Here is a 21,248-nt window from a genome sequence, read left to right as displayed (position 1 = left end):
AACTGTGAAGCAAATGCACACCCATGCACGGCTACACTCTCACATGGACACACACACACACACACACACGAATGCATACACGCAAAGTTAAAGGCTATACTTTAAAGTTCCTGTTTAGTTGTAAGTGGGTGAGAAATGTGGGCATTCTCTAAGAAAAGTTTGCAACAGTTCAGTGAGGAGAGGAGAGGAGAGGAGAGGAGAGGAGAGATGCCTAAAATAAGATTTAAGATTAAAGATGAGGAGGAACGAGGGAAAGGTCCTTTGTGCACCAATAAAAGAGTGATATGATCGTATTTTTCACATTTGATCATATCTGACATAATTCCTGCAGAAAAAAGAAACCAGGATTTCACAAAAAGAAGTTTTACTATCTTATCAAATGCAACAACAGGTCCTGTCAGCAACATCTCAAAGAATCCAAGGCATTATGTGACATTACTGCAATAAAGCTGCAGCTATAGAAACCACTGCTACCCACCCACAAGCTCCAGATGCACTATGTTCTACAAACACACTCTTAATACTGGTCTGGACTTAGGTTTGGCTCCAGACGTCTGGCTCAAGCTCCATCACACTAAATAAAGAACAAATATGAATGAACGACACAGCACAGATGACAGGTCGAAAATGTGATTTGTGATAAAGAATCTGTGAAGTTTTCTGCAACAGCCTGGGAAACACGAGTCGACGTGATTCATGAAGAAGCATGAAGGTGTTTTATGTTTTGTGTTATAATCAATTTATTGTTCCCAGTAGGGGTATTTCTTTATATTTATAAATCATATCATTTGACTATTATTCCTGATATTAAAGCAACTGTGCACAGTGGAATTCATACTGCTCACTCATTTTCTACTTAAATTCCACGACAGGGTCGCAGGGGTTCGCCCTGGACAGGTAGCCCCTCCCTCACACCCACATTCACACCTACAGTAGGTGTGTCTGCAGGGAAGAACATGTAAACTCCACCCAGGAAGGCCCACGGACAAACAGGCATTCAAAATGGTGACCTTCATGCTGTGAGGAAACATTGTTAGCCACTACACCGCCGTGTGGCCCCTTAAAGTATGAAAAAGATGGATTTATAGAGAAGTGTGAGACAATCCTTGAAAAAATGGAACTTGTAGGAGCGAAAAGTCTCACTCTTCCTTGGGTTTGAGGTGTTTAGTCATTTTCAATCTTAATGTTAAAGCTGCAGTGTGTAACCTTTGATTGTGTTGTCGTTATTCCTGACCGAGGGAGCGTTTGTATGTCTACAGTTGCAGCGCAGGGGCAGGGAATCTTTTTGTGTTTTCAGTCACGTTCCCAGCTGTTAGCAGCTGCTGGCATTATTAGTGCTCTGTTGCTCTGTTGCCTCCGTTTGTCTCGACATATTAAGAATCACGTCCTGTGCTAACCGTGTTTTTCCATCAGAGACAGTGGTACCTGACATTATCCTGCGATTATCCGGTTTAGCCTCATTTGACTTCAGTGACCCCGTCAGAAAGAATTGAATGATTCAGAGAAGAAATCTTTTTAATGACCAAATTATAATGATTCAGTTCACTGAAAAGAACTGCCCATCACTAGTTTGTGTCACACATACAGTAGACAGATATTTGTTTATATGTAAAATGTATGCGCTGCACCTTTAAATTGTGCATATAACATAATCTGTGTGAAAGGGTAGTTACAATGATAGTTTTGTGGAAGAAAATGGCAATACTAAATTAGAGCACATTGAATTAAGTGCAATAGTTGTGTGTGTTTAAAAAACAAAACAAATCAAAAACATCCATTATAAAACTCATCACGTCCTGCAGTGACATCTCACACTCGTGTTCCTGCAGTGACGACATATTCCACGTTTCTTGGCAGGAAAGTTGATTGAAATTGAAGGTGAGAGTCGGAAAAAGTGGAGGCAAACAGTTCTCTCCACGTTTCAGGGCTGAGGATTCTGAAGTGCCCACTGACAGACTGCACTGATGGAGTCGAAGAATCTTAATTTGGAACCAAGAGTTTTTCTAATTGCCAGTTTGTGTGCTGTGCAGTTTGGCTTCTCAATCTGCAAATCCTTAGAGAGACCCCTAGTGTTGGTAGCAGTCAAGTGCATTCTCAGGCCAAGCAGAGGGGTGTTTATTCAAAATGGTCCCATGTTTTTTTGGAGTGAGGATATAACAGACAGAAAACGGACACCCAGGGACAGGTTGGCTGTGCTGACTCTAATTTCATTTGGCTTGAAGGGAATCTTTCCACATTACTTTATGGAAATCCTCCAAAATGAACTTCCCAGAAATTCTACAGAGCCTCTGCATCAACATCCTCCCGCCTATAACCAAATGATACGCTTTTCAACTTTATGGTGCTGCCGTGTTTATGTGTATGTAAAGGTATTTGTCGGGGCATTATAAATGCTCATATGCTTTATATACCATCATGAACTGGAGGCATTTCTCAGTTGTTGGATTAAATATACACCACATTTTTAGACACTGACGTTCTGGATGTGTGGGGTAGAAACATGTGGGTTTAAGTTATTTTTTATAAAGGATCCCTCTTTGAAGTACGGACAGGTGGCAACTCAGCAAGACAAGAAGGAAGAACCATATAGACAGTCACACATCTAAAGATATCCCTGCTTCTCATACTTAGGTGAACTGATGACCATTACCCAGCTCAGGGATGGACAAAGGGTGAGACTAAATGAAGTACTAAAAAGTACTGATACAAAAACAAGTACTGATAAAGCCCTGAAGGAAACCACAGCAGGTGAGGTGAATTTCTGTCATGAACAAACTCCTCCCATCAGGCACACACCTGGTCAGAGAAGGTTGTCACACATTCACACTGAATTAGAATATTAAGGCTTTGTAAAAACCTAATTAAAACAGTAGTCACAACCTCACCCTGAGTACGTTCATACTCTGAATACATGTGTGGATTTTCAACATTAGCATCACATGATGATCACAGAGTCATAACAAAAATGAGCTCTGTATCATGTCAGCAACTCTTATCCAGGTTCACAGAATCACTGTGAAGACGTTTATTCCTGTCACTTCCACTCGTGTATTGTAGCTGTTCTTGTTTGCACTTCTATATTTATGACTCTTTTAATATGAATCACTGTGTCATTAGTTCTTCCCTCCACTGAAAACTGTGTTAAATGTACTAACATATGGAGATGAGATGTTCTTTACAGCTGCACTCCCTTTATCCTCCCCCAACCTCTGTTTCTCTGAGAAGGAGGCCATTGTTCGTTTATACATTGTTTCCTGTGTTTGGCCTCTTTAACTCATGGGAGTTCAAGAGGTTTACAAAGCTATAGCTGAATGTATCCGTCACATTAACCATCAGCTAATTCAATGTGGAAACACTGTCTGTGGTTCTTGATGTGAATCAGCGTTGGTGTTAGTTTGGAAGGTGAATTTGGACAATTACAGTATTTCAGTGTCTCCTACAGCCGCGGGTTTCTACCAGAGCAATTAGCAAGTGCTTACAGGTGTGTGCCATCAGAGACTTACTGTAAAGAGTCTCAATGTTCAGTATTATTATGACTTCAGGTCAGTGCACATGTTTCGCTGGTTAACAGGTTAACAGTTTGTTGTGATTACACGAGTGACGGAAACGAGCGGCAGTTATTGTGCTATGTGAGATAGACTGAACCATATGTATTCAAAATATCTGAAAAATGGTGTAAGAGTTTCCTGTGAGTATCGAATATACTTTTGCTTTTTAGCTGATTCTTTCAGCATTGTTGAACAAGTTTGATTCTAGTGTCGGACACCGCGCTCACGACACATTTTAGTAAACAGAAAAAGCACCAGGTACCAGGTACTAATTGAAAAGCAAAAAAAAAAGGAGTCATGTCGAGGCGAGTCGAGGCGAGGCGAGGCGAGTAGTGCTGGAACTGAAATGGAAAAGTTCCATATGTTGCCTTGAAGTAGTTCCAAATCTATCAAGTCTGAATGACTGATTCCAATTTCTTCACATTCATACACAGTACATGAGTATAATTTAAAATAAGAAAAATGTTCTAGCTGCATAATAAAACCGTACATATATATTTAAACACTAATAGTTCCGGACTGAAATATTTATTTCTGTCCAATGAAAGTCAAGCCCGTACTAGCTTTCAGCATTGACCTAGTTTCTTCTCTCTCTGTCTTCCTGTCTTCCTGTCTTCCTGTCCTCCTGTCTTGCTGTCCTCCTGTGTGCCGGTGTCTTACAGCAGCCAGTTAAACACAGGCTCTGTCTGAAGAGGACAGTCTGACAGTTTATGACTTGAAACAAAGAAAATATACTGGAGAACCTGCAGCGGGTGCTGGACGTGTTCATACAGAAGTTCATTCATTAGTGTGAGAGCAGGTCAAGGTTTACGTGCTTTCTCTACAACCTGTCATTATTCCTCTGTAAGTATAAGCCTCAGACCTACAGCGCTGCATCTCTTACCTTTAAACACTAGTTGCTATTTTTTTTTTTCTCGAGGGAGAGGATGACGAAGTATTTTGAGAGATTATTTCAGTGTAGTGCTCCCTCCTGTGCCACAGACAGACAGACAGACAGACAGACAGACAGACATCTGCCCTGCACATTGCTGCACTTCAGTGGGATAGTCATCGTCTGAGAGCATTTTTGAGGTGCTCGGCTGCCTATTAAAAGCCTGATATTAATACCTTTCACTATAATATGTAATCATTATTAACTTGTTGTTTAGGAAACCCTGTGTGTGTGTGTTGAAGTCAGCAATCTGAGGAAAAGAGGAGATAGGACTGAAGAAATATTGGTGGTAATGTTTGGTCTGATGTGCTGGAGAAGGAACCCAGCACACGTTTGATGAAAGTGAGGATAATATTGTGTTTTTTAGAAAAACGTAGCCTGTCTGCTCTTCCCCCTCACCTTCCTCCTCATCTTCCTCCCTTCCTCCTCTCTCTCTCTGTGTTCATCACAAAGCCAGCAGTGATTTCATGGAAAAGGCTGACAGGCGGGCAGGTGTGGGAGAGACTCAAACGTTGCTGCTCTCTCAAAAGTTCTGATGTAACTGCTTTCCCAACTTTTGAATGTTACATAAACAGTCCCTAAAACTTTTTACTGAGGGATTCCATGTCTTCAGAAACAGTCCATACATATGGGGGCGCTTGGGATTTTTCCTCCCAGTAAAACTGTTGCTCCGCTTATGTTTCCCGCTGACTACTGTGAAAGAGGATCATAAAATTGACTCCATCTGTAATTTTATGGTGAACTTTCCAGTCACAAGCAGCTCAGTGGCATTCCTTCCATTAAGTTCTATACTGAAATTCCCTTGAAGGCATGGAGTGCGTCGTCTGACTTGAATTGAAGTATGTTCTTCCGAAGGTTATGATCAAGCAAGTTTGGCTATTTTTAACAGTAGTGGTTGAAGTGTGTGGCAAAAAGGAGGCGTGAAGTTGATGTGAGCATGTATTAGCTTGGGAGTGTCTAACATAAACATTCAACTCGTTTAATTATACACAATGGAAAACCCACTAGAGCTGAACGTATATACTAAAGGTGGTTTTATTTCTTAATATTTCATTTAATTCTGTCTTTCATATGTGCAGTATATTGTTTCCACCCACTTTTTAAATGCAAATTTAAATCATGACGCAAAGCAAATTTAACAATAATGTAGCTTCTCATTCATCTGTACAATGAAATATCATTTGGAATAGGTGCACACATACAAATTTGATACATTAATGAATTATACACATTATTTAAAACATATACACAAATATCTTTACTCAGCAAAACAAAATCTCTTTGGGTCCCAACCCAGTCTTTGGGAACCATTGCACTACATTATGAAAATGCAAGTTAAATGCTGCTTTAAGTAATTCTGCTTCTAAGGGGACCGACACTTAAAATACTGCATCCACCCTCCTAATTGGGAGTTAACATGCAGCCAACAAGTTAACAGGAGACCAATTCTTTCACACCATTATACTAATATACTAATTAAATAATAATGATAACAGCCTTATCTCTCGCTCCATCTAATCTATAACAGTGTCTGGGCATGTTTCGGGGGGATGGGGGTGATGACACTGCGTCGGCGTCTCCTTTGACTGGAGAACAGGACCCTCGTCTTTTTTTGTGATTGTTCAGACAAAGTAAAACAACTGAGCACACTGACTCGGTCTCCATCGAAATAATGATCAATTCTGGTTCATCTTGCAAATCATCTGCTTTTCGTGTCCATTTGTTCAACCTGTCATCACATGTTGCTGTAATGACAATTTAAAGACTTAGTAACATCAATCATTTGGAAGACACGTGACATACTGTATATGATCGGGATTGTTGCAGACGACACGTGTCTTTTAATGTTTGAATGTGAGACGCATTTGTCCTGACAAGAGTCTGCTCGTGAATACAGTGTCTACTCAGTGGAGGAAGAGCATGTGTGTGTGTGTGAGCAGAGAGAGAGAGAGAGAGAGAGAGAGAGAGAGAGAGAGTGTGATTTGATGACTAAAAAACATGAAGGTGTCTGAGTTCATGTGTGTGTATGTGGAGCGTGAAGTTGTCCCGCGGGACTTCCGCTGCTGCTGTTATTCTTTGCAGTGAGATGGAAAGCTTCTCTCAACATCTGCACAACATATCATCAAAAAAAACTTTCCATTGAAAGAGTCTTTGGATTTAGATTTCACTTTGTAGGATTTTAGCCTCGGGGTATGTGGCACAGTTTCGTTGAAGAAAACCTGAAAAGTTCCCAAAAAAGCGATTTATTTTTTGGTAAAGGGAAACATGTGGTGACACAATCTTGACAGCATTAGTTTCTCGTTATTAAGAAGCTGTAAAGTTTTGCAGATGCAACAAATAATTCACATACTTGACCATAATGTGGTTAGAATGAGTGTTTTTATGTTGTAGTAAGTGATGTAGCTACATGTGTAAGACCATTTGAAGTGTTTACTCTGTGTGTCAGTGCTTCTCCTGCTCACCTTCACCTCTTTACCGTCAGCTGTCAGGTGACCTGATGTGTCCAAAGATGAGGCTTCTTCTCCTCATCTTTGTTGTTATTCACTCACTCCCTCCCTCCCCTCCCTCTGTCACCTCCTTCTTTTATTTGTCTCATTTGTCTTCAGCTTACCCAGAGTGCTCACCTCTCATTCTTTCCCCCCTCCTCCTCCTCCTCTTCCTCCTCCTCCTCCTCCTGATGTTCTCTCTTAAATCGCTAACCCCATTCCTTCTCTCTTTTTGATCTCCCCCTCTCCGTCTTCTCCACTTTCTCTCCTCATGCTGTCTTCATGGCAAGCCACTGACCTCCTCCCCATGTTGTGACTGGTCCACTTTCCCGTGACAGAACCAGGGGCGGGAATCAAATGACGAGCTTCTCTGCCTTCACCTTGTCTCTTAGCCGGGGCTGTGAAAGAAAGCTTTGTCCCCCTCATCCCTTCATCGCCCCCGGAGGTCTGTCCTGTGTTGTCCGTACAGGAAAGGACTTTGGTTTGACTGGAATTTTGGGGGCCCATGGGAAAATGTGAGCAAGTTAGAGCCTTAACTCTCCCTGTGACATCACTTCCCACAGAGCACTGCAAGAGTTACAACAACCATGCCACATTCAAAGTCACTTCAATCACACTTTTTCCCACTGAACTTCAGCAGGTCATCGTGATCATGTCTTCATGCCCAACTGCATTAAGTTGCTGCCATGTGATTGGCTGATTAGATAAAGTGTGAGGTGAGTGTATTTGTATCTGTCCATCCTCTGATTATTATGGGAGTGTGGGAACTTAAAATATAATATAAAGTCTCTAAATAACCTAACTCCAATCTGCATTTCTTTGGCATGTGAGAAGAAGGTGAAGGACCACAGCTCATCACTGTCACAAATGTCACTCTCAGTTCAGTCAATAAATGTTTTATTACATGCTAATGAATGTTTTAATGACATTTCAGGGTTTTGTTGAGCCAATTAATGGAAAGATTATGCAGTAGTTTATGACACAACACTTATTATTTATATTGGCAAAGAATAACTTGCCCACAGCTCTGCTGCTGTGAACATTACAAAAACCTGCACTGTAGAATTAGACCATTGAGTCCTTATGTGTCAACACTCACAGTCTGCATCTCAGTGCGTCACTGGCGAGTGTTTCCAGCGTCTACAAAAGTGCCGGGGACGCGTCCACGTTCACATGCCTCTGAGCCACAGACTCACAGGGAGGAACGACCCACAACGAGACCCAGTAAGACAGGTCAGATGTCTGTTTGACACTCGCTCAGTGGGGGCTGGGACGTGGTGGTTGAGGAGCATGAGCTGGGTCAGACAGTAAACAGGTGGGATGTAGCATGATGAGACACAACGCTTCAAACCACAGTCAGTGTGGCATTCACTGCTCTGGCTTATGCAAATCACTCCTCATACATTTGGTTGGTTATGAACTTGGGCTGGACTAAAACTGCGATAGGGACCAAAACTGATATCGCAATATTTTTTGTTCGAATGGCGATATGCGATATTATAACGATATTTTGAACAAAACGGATTGTACATGTAAGGGGCGTGGCTGAGCAGCTGAACTATGCTTGTAGGGAGAGAGAGAGAAACGGTCGGCTTTATTAAATAAAGGCAACATAAAAATAATATATAATATTATGGCGATATTGTCTGAACTACATATCTCTTTCAAAAATATACTGGTATAACTCTTACTACCGGTATTTCGCCTAGCCCTATTATGAATGATGTGCTTTTGCTAATAAAATAATCAATAATGTGGGGAAAGTTAAGGCACAGTGCTCCATTTTCTTTTTTTTATATTATATATAAATAGCTGATTGATTCATTTTTTCATTATGCACAAAAAGTGGCATATATATATATATATATATATATATATATATATATATGTATATGCATTTTTTATTATACTTACGTTCATAACTAATATAACTATTTGTACTTTTGGAGTGTTCAAATGTATAACAATAAGCCAGAAGACCCCTAAAGAGCATCAAATATCTCTCCTGAGCTGACACACTGGCAGCAGCCCCTTACCTAAATACAGTAGGTCACCGGAGGGTCAAGATCGAAGCCCCTCATGGGAAAAAGCCCATGTTTTGCCAGGACTGGTTGAGTTTACTTGTTTGACATAACATACCTGACCTCTCACCCTTCTCCACTGAGCGTAGTTTATCTTCACCAGTTTACCTTGATGCCAGGTTGATGATAAACTGTGAGGTTCAAAACAAGATGTGTTTTGTAACTGCATTGAAATGTAAACAAATATTAAAGTACTTGAAATGTCTAAATATCTCAAATATTTAAAATATCTAAAATTGACAAATTCAAGATAAACTATGTCACTTAATGTATTGAGTTAGTCAATGTTTCATGCGAGGAAAACTTTAAAGCTTGTACTTGGAACCATGGAAGTATAAATCTACATTGTCATAGTCAAAGCACAGAGAGATGATGGTTTCTTTATCTTCATATTGAAATAGTTCAAGGTTAATCTCATAAATCAAAGAACATACTATTTTTGTTAGTTTTACTTTGTCTTGACAAACTTGGAACAGATTTTAAAACTCCAATGTCTCAGAGTTATGTTTCTTTCTGCATGTAGGAGGTCATGAGAAAGAAGCACCTGTGTGACCCTCATATTTGCCTGTCTCTAATTGGTCAACCAGGAGGAGAAAATGTGTATAAATATGAATGGTAAATCAGCAGAAGAGTGAGGTTTTCTCACTGACCTGACCTGGGGCAGAAGCATGAAGTTGCTCATTCTGGTTGCCCTCTTTGGGCTCGGCCACACCCAGCACAACCCTCACACCAAGCCCGGGAGGACAGCCATCGTCCACCTGTTTGAGTGGCGCTGGGCCGACATCGCTGCAGAGTGTGAGCGTTTCCTGGGTCCCAATGGCTTCGCTGGAGTTCAGGTGTGCATGAAGAAAAAAAAGAGGAGGTTATACCCATGCTCAATCTTTGTTCAAACCCTTTTAATAAAACATTGTACACGCGTAAATGATAAAACTGAGTTGTTTTTAGTAGAATGTAGAGTACACATGTGATGCATCACAAACTGTAAACCTCAGAGTAATGACTTCATACTACATTTTACAGTAACAGATTTCAGGATTTGCTCTTGGGGTCCCCCTATAGTTGGTAAATGGTATTGTCTGTTACAGTCATAAAATATATGTTGTGGTTGGTTTTAAAAAGCCAACAATACCAATGAACTCTGAATGTAAACACAACCATGTCTTCAGACCAGGTTCAGTAGCTGATGTTAAACCAGTTTATACAAATATGAACACATTGTTGTATTTCATAGTGTAGTATTTCGTAGTGCTTTTCAGGACATCAACCTGTAACCAGACGTACCAGCGTGCCAATACAGACGATGCTGTACCATTAAAATAATAATCCTACATTGTGTGTAAAAAAAGGAGTGTGAAATAGATTTAGATTATTTCAGCAATATAACAATGTAAGCATCAAATAAATATGGAAAATACAATTCATTTCACAGCTATTTCTTCTCCTTATGTCCTTAAGCTTTTTGCTGTGCACCAAAACAAATCCCTTGTATGTTTAAAACGTACATGGAAATATACAAAGATTCTGATTCTGATGATGAACAAAGTGAAAGTAATGGCAAAAATAGCTTTAATAACTGTATACTAGATCTACTCTATACCCATAGTGTAATTATTTTGATTTATTTTTCCTGTTTTGCTCAGATCTCCCCACCTAATGAGCACATTGTGCTGAACAATCCCTGGAGGCCGTGGTGGCAAAGGTACCAGCCAATCGGCTACAACCTGTGCTCCAGATCTGGCAATGAGAACGAGCTGAGAGACATGATCACCAGATGCAACAACGCTGGGGTAAACAATGGTTGATATGAATGAGTGAGTGGCTCTGTGTTGAGAAGCTGTCTGTCACACTTGTATTTGAGGCATTTACTATTGCTGCTGCTTCTCTCTGTAGACTCATATGTTTGAGTGAGTGGACCACCGACCCTGCAGAGCTGCACTGACTGACTGACTGACTGATGATCTCAAGGACTTGAGTGAAAATGAGTTTTTCACTTGTATCTACTCACAGGTCAACATCTATGTGGACGCTGTCATCAACCACATGTGTGGTGCCGGTGGTGGAGAGGGAACCCACTCTTCATGCGGGAGCTGGTTCAGTGCAGGGAGAAAAGATTTCCCCACTGTCCCTTTTACCCACTGGGACTTCAACGACCACAAATGCAGAACAGGAAGTGGCAATATTGAGAACTATGGTGATGCCAATCAGGTACAGTAAGGATGGAACATATTTACAATCTTTCCATAGCCTGGGCGAACTCGGCACAATCTGCCAGCAATTTGGTTTCGCTGTGCAGAAATTTGTCTGGCAAGGACACGTTTTGGCCAAATCTTTGAAAATAGGGAACTAATCAGAAATGTTTTCCATGGTGAGCTGAGGTGCGTTTAACACGATGAAGACAGTGAAGTGTTTGTTTATACGTCCAACACTGTAGCCACTGAAGAGCAGCTGTCTTTCAATTCAGATGTTGCTTCCATTTTAAGTGACGCACTTCATGGAGCTCCCTGTGGCAAAAGTCGTTAGATGCCATTATCGCTCGCAGATTTGTTGACACGTTTTCCGTCACTCTGCATACGTCACCAGATCATTGGTCTGATTTGTTGTAGGTCTCTCCAACTGCGTAAAGAGGCGTTTTGATCTGCATTTGCTGTTCTTGCATCTTTCCAGACCTGTACCCAAACTCACATGAGATTGAGATGCAGTCTGGCATTAACCAGGCTAACCTTCTCAGGTGATCCTTTAATTCTACCAGTTCATGGGGTATTATGGTGGGTCTGTTGGTCGGAAAATACCTCAAAAATGGTAGTTTTGAAATATTATAAACATGTGTCAGCCATTAAGCTTTGGAGGTTAGCTCAATGATATCATATTAAAACATGCTGACATGCTAATCATTGATATTTTTATCTATTTTCAGACTTCAGCAGATTTAAACAACTCGTTAATTGTTATTTTGACATGTGCTGGGAGTCGCCGGCTAACCATTGTAGTAAAATATAAACTATAATGTTTCATGGTGACTGTCAGTGCTTTACTGACAACAATAGAGCCATTGTTCAGTGACTTAGCAGAACTGTCTAATTGGCCATTCCACAAATAATCATAGAATTGCATTTGTCAATGGGCTGGAACGAACACTGCTCAGCAGCAAAGGCTGTTGAGTGGTTTTCCATTACCAGAGGATTGTGTCTGCTTACTGCAACACAACCCGGCACATGCCGCTGATAGGCAGAGAGGCCATAAGGCGTAGGTTATAAAAAGGGACAAATGAGGTGTCGTGAATTATAATCAATCACTCTCAGCAGGAATACTATATGACAGTCTGGAGACACACCACAGCCTCTATTCAGCTGAACTGATGTGGTTCCTGAAGTAGTACGCTGCCAACAGTGGAGTCACAGCGCTCTCTGGTGGGAAAACTACACAATAGCAGCATTGTTAATAAAACCTCTTCAACTATTATGGACACAGATTTGTAAACAGTAAGCCAATACATGGTCTGCACAGACTGTAGTCTGAACTTTAACTGAGGACACTAATTTGAACACAATGATTTTAGTGGGAACAGTTTGATGTCAGTAATCTTCCGCTCCTCCAGGTACGTGACTGTCGCCTGGTTGGTCTGTTGGATCTCGACCTGGGGAAAGAATATGTTAGGAGCAAGGTGGCCGGGTTCATGAACAAACTGATCGACATGGGCGTGGCTGGATTCAGAGTGGATGCCTGCAAGCACATGTGGCCTGGTGACCTGGCCAACATCTACGGTCGTCTCCACAACCTCAACACCAGGTGGTTCTTTGGTGGCTCCAGACCCTTCATCTTCCAGGAGGTATTTTTTTCAAGTTCCTTCAACGGTGTATCTACACTCATATCAGTCATATTAAAACTACCTACTGCAGGTACATACATTATGTACCTCAGCATTTCATAGTTCGTATATTTTCCTACATTATGTTGTTGAACCAAGAAGCTACAGGTTGGTTAAAGTAAATCTCAAAGTAAAAATCATTTATAATTTGCAAATGACATTAAATATGGTTCATGTGTGTATGGAAAAGCTCAAGGTGACGACCTTATTGCATTATTGAATCATACACACCATTTTGTATCATAAATATTTCTCTTTATTGTGAACAAAATATATCACTCCATGCCAGAAACACTTTTAATTTTAAACTATGTGAAATATCATCACCAATGTAATTATGATGGATTTTGTTATATCATTTTAAGCTGTTATCGCTCACCCCTGCTGAACAGTTCCCTCATGACCAGACTTGAAGCTCATGTGGCCCTCTGCTCATTTGAGTTTGAGACCCCTGAACATTGTGAGGATGGCGTGAAATACGTTCTTTCTTCAGGTTATTGATCTTGGAGGTGAGCCCATCACATCTAGTGAGTATTTCCATCTTGGAAGGGTGACCGAGTTCAAATATGGTGCCAGACTGGGAAGTGTCTTCAGGAAATGGAACGGCGAGAAGCTGTCTTTTACCAGGTATGTGTTTCTGCTGGCTGTCCTTTGATAAATGAGGTTATTTAATCATGACAAAGCCACAATCACGTTTGCTCTAAGGAGTAAAAATTGTATCCTTGTCTCCAGGAACTGGGGAGAGGGTTGGGGTTTCATGCCCAATGGAAATGCTCTTGTCTTTGTTGACAACCATGACAACCAGAGAGGTCACGGTGCTGGTGGCGCTTCTATCGTTACTTTCTGGGACTCCAGGCTCCACAAAATGGCTGTTGGCTACATGCTGGCCCACCCTTACGGGGTAACCAGGGTGATGTCTAGCTTCCGCTGGAACCGTCACATCGTGAACGGGAAGGTACAACCTGATTTTAAGACTCATATTTGACATATTTGAAGCACTTACTTACTTCTGGCTCTTGTTTGTACCCAAATGTTGAAATGCACTTATTGTAAGTCACTTTGGATACAAGCGTCTGCTCAATGACATGTAATATAATGTAACTCCTGAATCAAAAGGCTAACCAGCTATCCCTGACTCAATCTGTCTGGCCTGAGGGTGATATTAGCATCATTTTTATATGCCCTGAAGAGGTCGAGCAGCTCAGAGGGTCTGTTATCGTGCTGTATTGTAAACTCAAGCACTGATGAAAAATCTAGGCAAGCAACCATCACCGTCAAGGAAACACTTTTATTCAACCATCTGCACCACGATTATAGGATCAGAATGACTGGATGGGCCCTCCCAGCCACAGTGATGGATCCACTAAGTCCGTTCCCATCAACCCTGACCAGACCTGTGGAGACGGATGGGTGTGTGAGCACAGATGGCGTCAGATTAAGTGAGTACTCTGGAGGAAAACAAAAACATGTATGTGCTTCATAAATTCTAACTTGTTTTAATACCGTTCCTCTAGGAACATGGTCATTTTCCGTAATGTGGTCGACGGACTGCCTCATTCAAACTGGTGGGACAATGGAAGCAACCAGGTTGCGTTTGGACGTGGTAACCGTGGTTTCGTCGTCTTTAATAATGATGACTGGTGAGGATCACATGTTGACATTAACTAACTAACAAACAAGTCAATCAACTTCCTTGTTTCTAAACAGGACTGGCTTTAAAAATAAGCTTTGCACAAGTTAATTTCTCTCATTTTACTAACTAAGCAATGTCATGTTGGTTGGCATAAAAAAAACTATATCAACCTCATATTCATTTCCAGGAATCTGGATGTAATCCTGAACACCGGCATGCCTGGTGGCACCTACTGTGACGTGATTTCCGGCCAGAAGGAAGGACATAGGTGCAGTGGGAGGCAGATCCATGTTGGGGGTGATGGCCTTGCTCACTTCAGGATCAGTAACGGAGATTATGACCCCTTTGTGGCAATACATTCCGACTCCAAGCTGTAAAAAAAATAATTGTGTCATTTTAAATAAAAATACCAGTCATACATTTGTATGTTTGTATTTTAAATGGTGATGTTAATTTATTTAAACTGGAGATACAGATTTGATAGATTTGACAGATCTTAAAAAAGAGAAAACGTTTACACAGATTTGATGAAAATATGGAAATATGATTAAAAACACTGTAATATTTTTGTAAATAATCAACAAATTCAGGGTTATACCAATAAAGTGTTAAGGGATACAGTTTTTTTTCCTTCTCAGAAAACACAGCTGTGTAATCACACTTTTACGGGCAATACTACACGTACATGGCTAGTTGCCATTTTGGGTCAAGGACAGTCCATTGCGTAATTACTCTCTTGATAATAAATAGACTTCACGTTCCTGACTCACCAATATAAACACACATAATATAAAAATGAAGACTTTAAAGTCTTTGTCACAATTTCACTCCCTGTTTTATATTTCATCTGGGGAAAGACATCATGTGAATTCAGCTATCTTTTTTTGCGGCATGCCTTGAAGTAAGGCAGGAAACTTTGATAAAGAAGCACCTGTTTAATATCCATGCTGATATCTGCAAGCCTCTCATTGGTCAAAGAGGAGAAAGAAATAGCTATAAATGCTAACACTGAGGCAGCAGGAGGGTTGTTTCTCACTCATCCAGGGAAAAGCATGAAGTTGTTTATTCTGGCGGCTCTGCTCGGGCTCGGCCTCGCCCAGCACAACCCTCACACTAAACCCGGGAGGTCAGCCATCGTCCACCTGTTTGAGTGGCGCTGGGCCGACATCGCTGACGAGTGCGAGCGTTTCTTGGGTCCCAATGGCTTTGGTGGAGTTCAGGTATGCATGGTTGGACACTTCTACTTCAGGGGAATGAGGATAATCCCTGTTTCTATTTTACATTAATCAATAAACAGCAATCAAGCAGCATGTTGATGATGCACTGGGCAGAATTATTCAATGCAGTGTAAAAACAAGGAATTTAAAGAGGTTTCTTGCTTGACATTCAGTCGCTTGCATTTCTGAGAACTAATCATCCAAATAAACAATTCAAAATATGTTGTCCAGGGTGGATGGACAGTCAGACAGACAGTCGGGCAGACAGAGAACGATTGTGCTACAGTTGATATATAAGATTACCCTGACAAAGTAACACAGCTCAAAAGGGAAAATTAGAACCTCTTGTTGTGTCAAAGCAACAAAGAATGAAGCTCTTGAGAAGCACACATCACCTACAACAACTACTGGCAAGAAACCATGTGAAGCAATCAAAAAATAAAAAGCATATTTGAACTTAAATGTGTATTTATGTTAATAAAGGTGGAAAATTGGAGCAATGCAAACTAATATCCTGTCAAAGGAAGAGGAAAAACAACAGATTTGACATGTTCTTCAAACCATGCATATCCAGCTTGTAGGATTTTACTTAAAAAAACAACAAAATAACTGTTTTTCACAGTCATAGTCGAGAGCACTACATCGTGTGAAGTCCACTTGTACAGTACAGTCAGCAACAATCATCAGTGTGGTCGTAACTCTGTGTCACTCAGATCTCTCCTCCAAATGAACACATTGTGCTGGAAAGTCCTTGGAGACCCTGGTGGCAGAGGTACCAGCCAATCAGCTACAAACTGTGCTCCAGATCTGGCACTGAGGACGAGCTGAGAGACATGATCAACAGATGCAACAATGTCGGGGTAAACTTCTGTAACCTCAATAACACATTTATGAAAAATCTTATGTGTTGTTTCCACGAGATATGATACATACTGCACTTCTACAGCCTGACGATGGTAAATGCAAAGAAAAGTTCATCCACAACAGGTCAATATCTACGTGGACGCTGTCATCAACCACATGTGTGGAGCTAGCGGTGGAGAGGGAACCCATTCTTCATGTGGGAGCTGGTTCAACGCTGGAAATAAGGACTTTCCCAGTGTCCCATTTTCCACCGGGGATTTCAATGACAACAAATGCAGGACTGGAAGCGGTGATATTGAGAACTATGGGGACATCTATCAGGTAATGAATGTCAGCCAGAAAAACTGTTTTTCCCCAATTACCAAATTTTAAATTCACTGTACTTCTCTCCACTCAGTAATTAGCTATCATATTACTCCCTGACGCTAGTTATAGAAGGTAATTATACAAGTTTAATTCATATAATGCTTTGGCCAATCAAATGAACACTGAGGACAGTCGATATTAATACATTGATATATTAGTCATGAAACACATTTCCTACATATTCCATATATTCCATCTTTCCTGATTCAGGTACGTGACTGTCGTCTGGTCAGTCTCCTGGACCTGGCCCTGGAGAAAGATTACGTTCGGGGAAAGGTGGCTGAATTCCTGAACAGTCTGATCGACATGGGCGTGGCTGGATTCAGAGTGGACGCCTGCAAACACATGTGGCCTGGCGACCTGGCGGACATCTACGGTCGTCTGCACGACCTCAACACCAAGTGGTTCTCCGGTGGCTCCAAACCCTTCATCTTTCAAGAGGTTTTTCTTTTTGAAGATGTTTTTTTAAGCATAACTAACCCCCTAAACCAGGGTTTTTTTTCAGGTGAAAGTCAGAGTATCTGGTAAGTATTGATTAAATTAGTATTGAAATTATACATAATGTGATAAAAAAAATAAAAATTGACTGTCTCTCTGGTCAAACACCAGCTACAGCATTAAAATGTTGCCATTGGCTGTTTTAGTCCATGCTCCCTTTTAAAAAAAATTATATAACTGTTGTTCTATCACCTTGGTCTCAGTCAACTTCTTGGCATTTTTCAAAATCAGACATTGGGCAGAGTTTGCTGCAGAAGATGGAGTAACCTTGACCTTATTTGACTTGATTTGCATTCAAGTGCACGATAAAAACAAACCCAGCAATAATCTGTGTGCATGAATGTGATTGGCAAAATATAACCCACCCACATGTCCAACACTCATGACCGATAACGCAAAGCAGCAGTGAGCAGAGCCGTGGGAACACGAGCACAGAGATCAAGATGGTGAACACAAACACAGCGCACTGGGAGCAGATGTTGATATGAAAGCCTGGAGAATGACGACCAATACGTAAGAAGCGTAACTTCAATGTAGTAAGCTCCAAAATTAACCTGCAATCTAAAAAAAATTTGGCATCCTCTGTTGTCCAAAAAAAAGACACAAGGGTTTAAAAGCATAAACATGAGATCCTTTTTTGTCTGTTCACATATTACCAATATGACACCAATTATTGAAACCATTTTAAACACCAAAATATTTGTTGTTTTCCCTGTAGGTCATCGATCTGGGACATGAAGCTATCTCGGCTAGAGAGTATTTCTATCTGGGAAGAGTGACCGAGTTCAAATATGGTGCCAAACTGGGAACTGTCTTCAGAAGATGGCATGGAGAGAAACTGTGTTATACAAGGTACATCTGTTTAGTTATTTAAGCATGTGACATTATTACATTGGGCAAGTTTACTTGCAAAGACAAGCTTTTTTAAGAACTCCTCAATAGAGAATTTGCATTTTGTTCTCAGGAACTGGGGAGAGGGTTGGGGTTTCATGCCCCATGGCGATGCAGTCGTCTTCGTTGACAACCACGACAACCAAAGAGGCCACGGTGCTGGTGGCGCTTCTATCGTTACTTTCTGGGACTCCAGGCTGCACAAGATGGCTGTTGGCTACATGCTGGCCCACCCATACGGAGTAGCCAGGGTGATGTCTAGCTTCCGCTGGAACCGTCACATCGTGAATGGAAAGGTAAAGTCTATGTAAATGTATGCATCTATGTAGATCCATGGTTCTCAGACTGTGGTACATGTACCACCAGCGGTACGCATGTGATCATAGTGGAGCTGTTGTCCACGCTGGTGGAGAGAGTGTAGAAAATGAAACAAATAAATACAGAAAAAAATAATAATTAGAGCCTTTTTTAGAACCTTATCTTTCGCTCCATCTTAATTTAATTTCACTATACCAGTGTCTTATCTATTGGTAATAAATCTGCCTTCTGTTAAAAGTCCGTAGTTGACTTTGCTCTTTGCTTTTGTTAAATCCATTTAATAATCCTCTGTCAGGACCAGAATGACTGGATGGGCCCTCCCAGTCATAAAGATGGATCCACCAAGTCCGTTCCCATCAACCCTGATCAGACTTGTGGAGATGGATGGGTGTGTGAGCACAGATGGCGTCAGATTAAGTGAGTCCTCAGTGTTAAATAATCCATGCCATTACACCAGTGATACAGTAATTCTCTCTTTTCTTCAATGTACAAATGATGGGAGTATGAGTATTGGGCCTAATTCTGTCAATGTTGCCATTATTTGCAATGCCATACGGCTTTGTGAACAGTCTTATTATTTCTTGTGAAAATATAAAACATCACGCAGATGTAACAGTAACAGTAACATTTCCTCCTGCACAAAAGAGAGGATTTCCTGTAAGTATTTCCTTATTTGTGAAGAACCAAACCAAAGGACAACTTCAAAAGATGCTCCATGTTCCTCAACTTGTCGCAGGTTGCACCTGATCATCTGAATAATATAACGACTTTATACTCATAATATTACAACTTTTTTAATCATACTCCGTTTTAATAAATACTTTTCTTTTTACATACTTTTTACATCGATACAACAAATTCCTATGAATCAGTGTTATTTTGCATCATCTCCTTAAGGAACATGGTCATATTCCGCAACGTTGTCGACGGACAGCCTCACTCCAACTGGTGGGACAACAACAGCAACCAGGTTGCCTTTGGACGTGGTAATCGTGGTTTTATCGTCTTTAATAATGATGACTGGTAAGGACTGAACTCCCAATACTAAATAATTGTACATTATTTAAAATATTTTTCTCTTTTGATTTGTGGGGTTATACCTGAAATCCAATCAACATGCTATACAAAACGGTGTTGGTTTAAAACCATGATGTATCTTGTCCTCACTCTCAGGGAAATGGATGTGACCCTCAACACTGGAATGCCTGGCGGCACCTACTGTGATGTCATTTCTGGTCAGAAGGAAGGAAATGTTTGCACTGGCAAGCAGATCCAAGTCGGCGATGATGGTCGCGCTCACTTTCAGATCAGCAACACAGACGAGGATCCCTTCGTTGCTATTCATGCTGAATCCAAACTCTAAACACTTGATTCAATAAAAGTCAATGTACCAAATTTTTCCACTTGAACAATTATTTAGCTTTTCCTGTTGACACACCGGTATGGATCCCAGTTGGACCGAGGGCTTCACCCTGTGGACACGTTGTTCTGTCCGGGTTAAAGAGATTAACTGGACCCTCTGAATTGACTGTCTGTGTGTGAGTGAATGCTCGTTCATCTCTGTGTGTGCAGACTTTTTCCTTTCGCCCTACATGAGCTGGGATTGGCTCCGCCCCATTACAAAAATGAATGAATGAATCATAATTTAAATTTGTAGAGTTGAAACACCAAATAGAAAAGCAAGTGTGCTATGTGTTTAATACGTGAGTTCAGGACATCATTTTTCTCACAGAACCTGACAGACTGAATATATCTGATCTTTTTCTGATTGTTCTAGACCTGCAGCAACATTTTCAACTTTCTGAAACTCAATAGTTGGCGTCCAGATTCACAGCAGGTCAGCAGTTTAGGGAAAACTTAAACTCCAATGTTTGTGCCCCTAACTTTGTCAAATAAAAGAGATGTTTTTGCTAATGTCATAGTAAGGCTTTACATACATGCACTTTAACATCAGTAAGAAGTGTAAAAATGTAACAATCATTGCAAGTTATGTTTCCCTTTGGCCAATTCCCTAATTTTACCCTTAACTGTCTGCGCTTGTTCCGAGTGTCTTTTATTGCAGTGATCCGCCTCTGCGGTCGTCATGGTGATCCATGATGCCTGTCCCCGACACCTTTTTCAATTTTTTATGAAAACAACCAGTGAAGAGATGAGTTGTGTGAAATTTTACCTGGTGATGGGTATGGATGTGAAAAGCAAAATGGCGCCACATTGTTTGTGTGACGCCAGCCAGCGGAGCTCTATAGAGAGTTCAATTCTATATGAAATGACGGTGAAATGATTGGAGTTTTCTTATGTCTCCCACAGAGCTGCACAGGCAGCGTGCCTCCTCACTGAATCCTGCAGTGACGCCTACGCAGGTGTTTCATTGCTGCATTGTTTTCTGCTTCTTCACTGCTGTGATTCCACCACAATGCACCTACTTTACTTTCCCCTGAATGCAGCACTGGCATCAGTCATTAGGGCATCTACGTCTGGACCCACGAAGCCAATGAGACAAATCCTCAATGTTACTCCCATCACTCTGCTCATCTTCATGTCCTGTCACCT

The 21,248-nt window shown here is 41.0% G+C and overlaps 2 protein-coding genes across 2 annotated transcripts; both read left to right on the top strand.

Moving 5' to 3' along the window:
- The first annotated feature begins 9,695 nt into the window (after nucleotides 1–9,695).
- On the top strand, nucleotides 9,696–14,962 carry LOC131463976 (alpha-amylase-like). Its single transcript, XM_058636187.1, has 9 exons — nucleotides 9,696–9,882; nucleotides 10,687–10,833; nucleotides 11,054–11,251; nucleotides 12,642–12,872; nucleotides 13,405–13,538; nucleotides 13,644–13,866; nucleotides 14,229–14,350; nucleotides 14,426–14,551; nucleotides 14,732–14,962. The coding sequence occupies exons 1-9, from the start codon at nucleotides 9,715–9,717 to the stop codon at nucleotides 14,919–14,921; spliced, it is 1,539 nt and encodes a 512-aa protein (XP_058492170.1). The 5' UTR covers nucleotides 9,696–9,714; the 3' UTR covers nucleotides 14,922–14,962.
- A 632-nt stretch (nucleotides 14,963–15,594) lies between these two features.
- Nucleotides 15,595–20,097, top strand: LOC131463683 (alpha-amylase-like). The gene is made up of 9 exons (XM_058635571.1): nucleotides 15,595–15,764; nucleotides 16,475–16,621; nucleotides 16,749–16,946; nucleotides 17,202–17,432; nucleotides 18,208–18,341; nucleotides 18,454–18,676; nucleotides 18,994–19,115; nucleotides 19,596–19,721; nucleotides 19,872–20,097. The coding sequence occupies exons 1-9, from the start codon at nucleotides 15,597–15,599 to the stop codon at nucleotides 20,059–20,061; spliced, it is 1,539 nt and encodes a 512-aa protein (XP_058491554.1). The 5' UTR covers nucleotides 15,595–15,596; the 3' UTR covers nucleotides 20,062–20,097.
- The last annotated feature ends 1,151 nt before the right edge of the window (nucleotides 20,098–21,248 follow it).

Source organism: Solea solea, chromosome 1 (assembly GCF_958295425.1).
Source record: "Solea solea chromosome 1, fSolSol10.1, whole genome shotgun sequence".
NCBI lineage: Eukaryota > Metazoa > Chordata > Actinopteri > Pleuronectiformes > Soleidae > Solea > Solea solea.
This window is presented reverse-complemented; position numbering and strand designations above follow the sequence as displayed.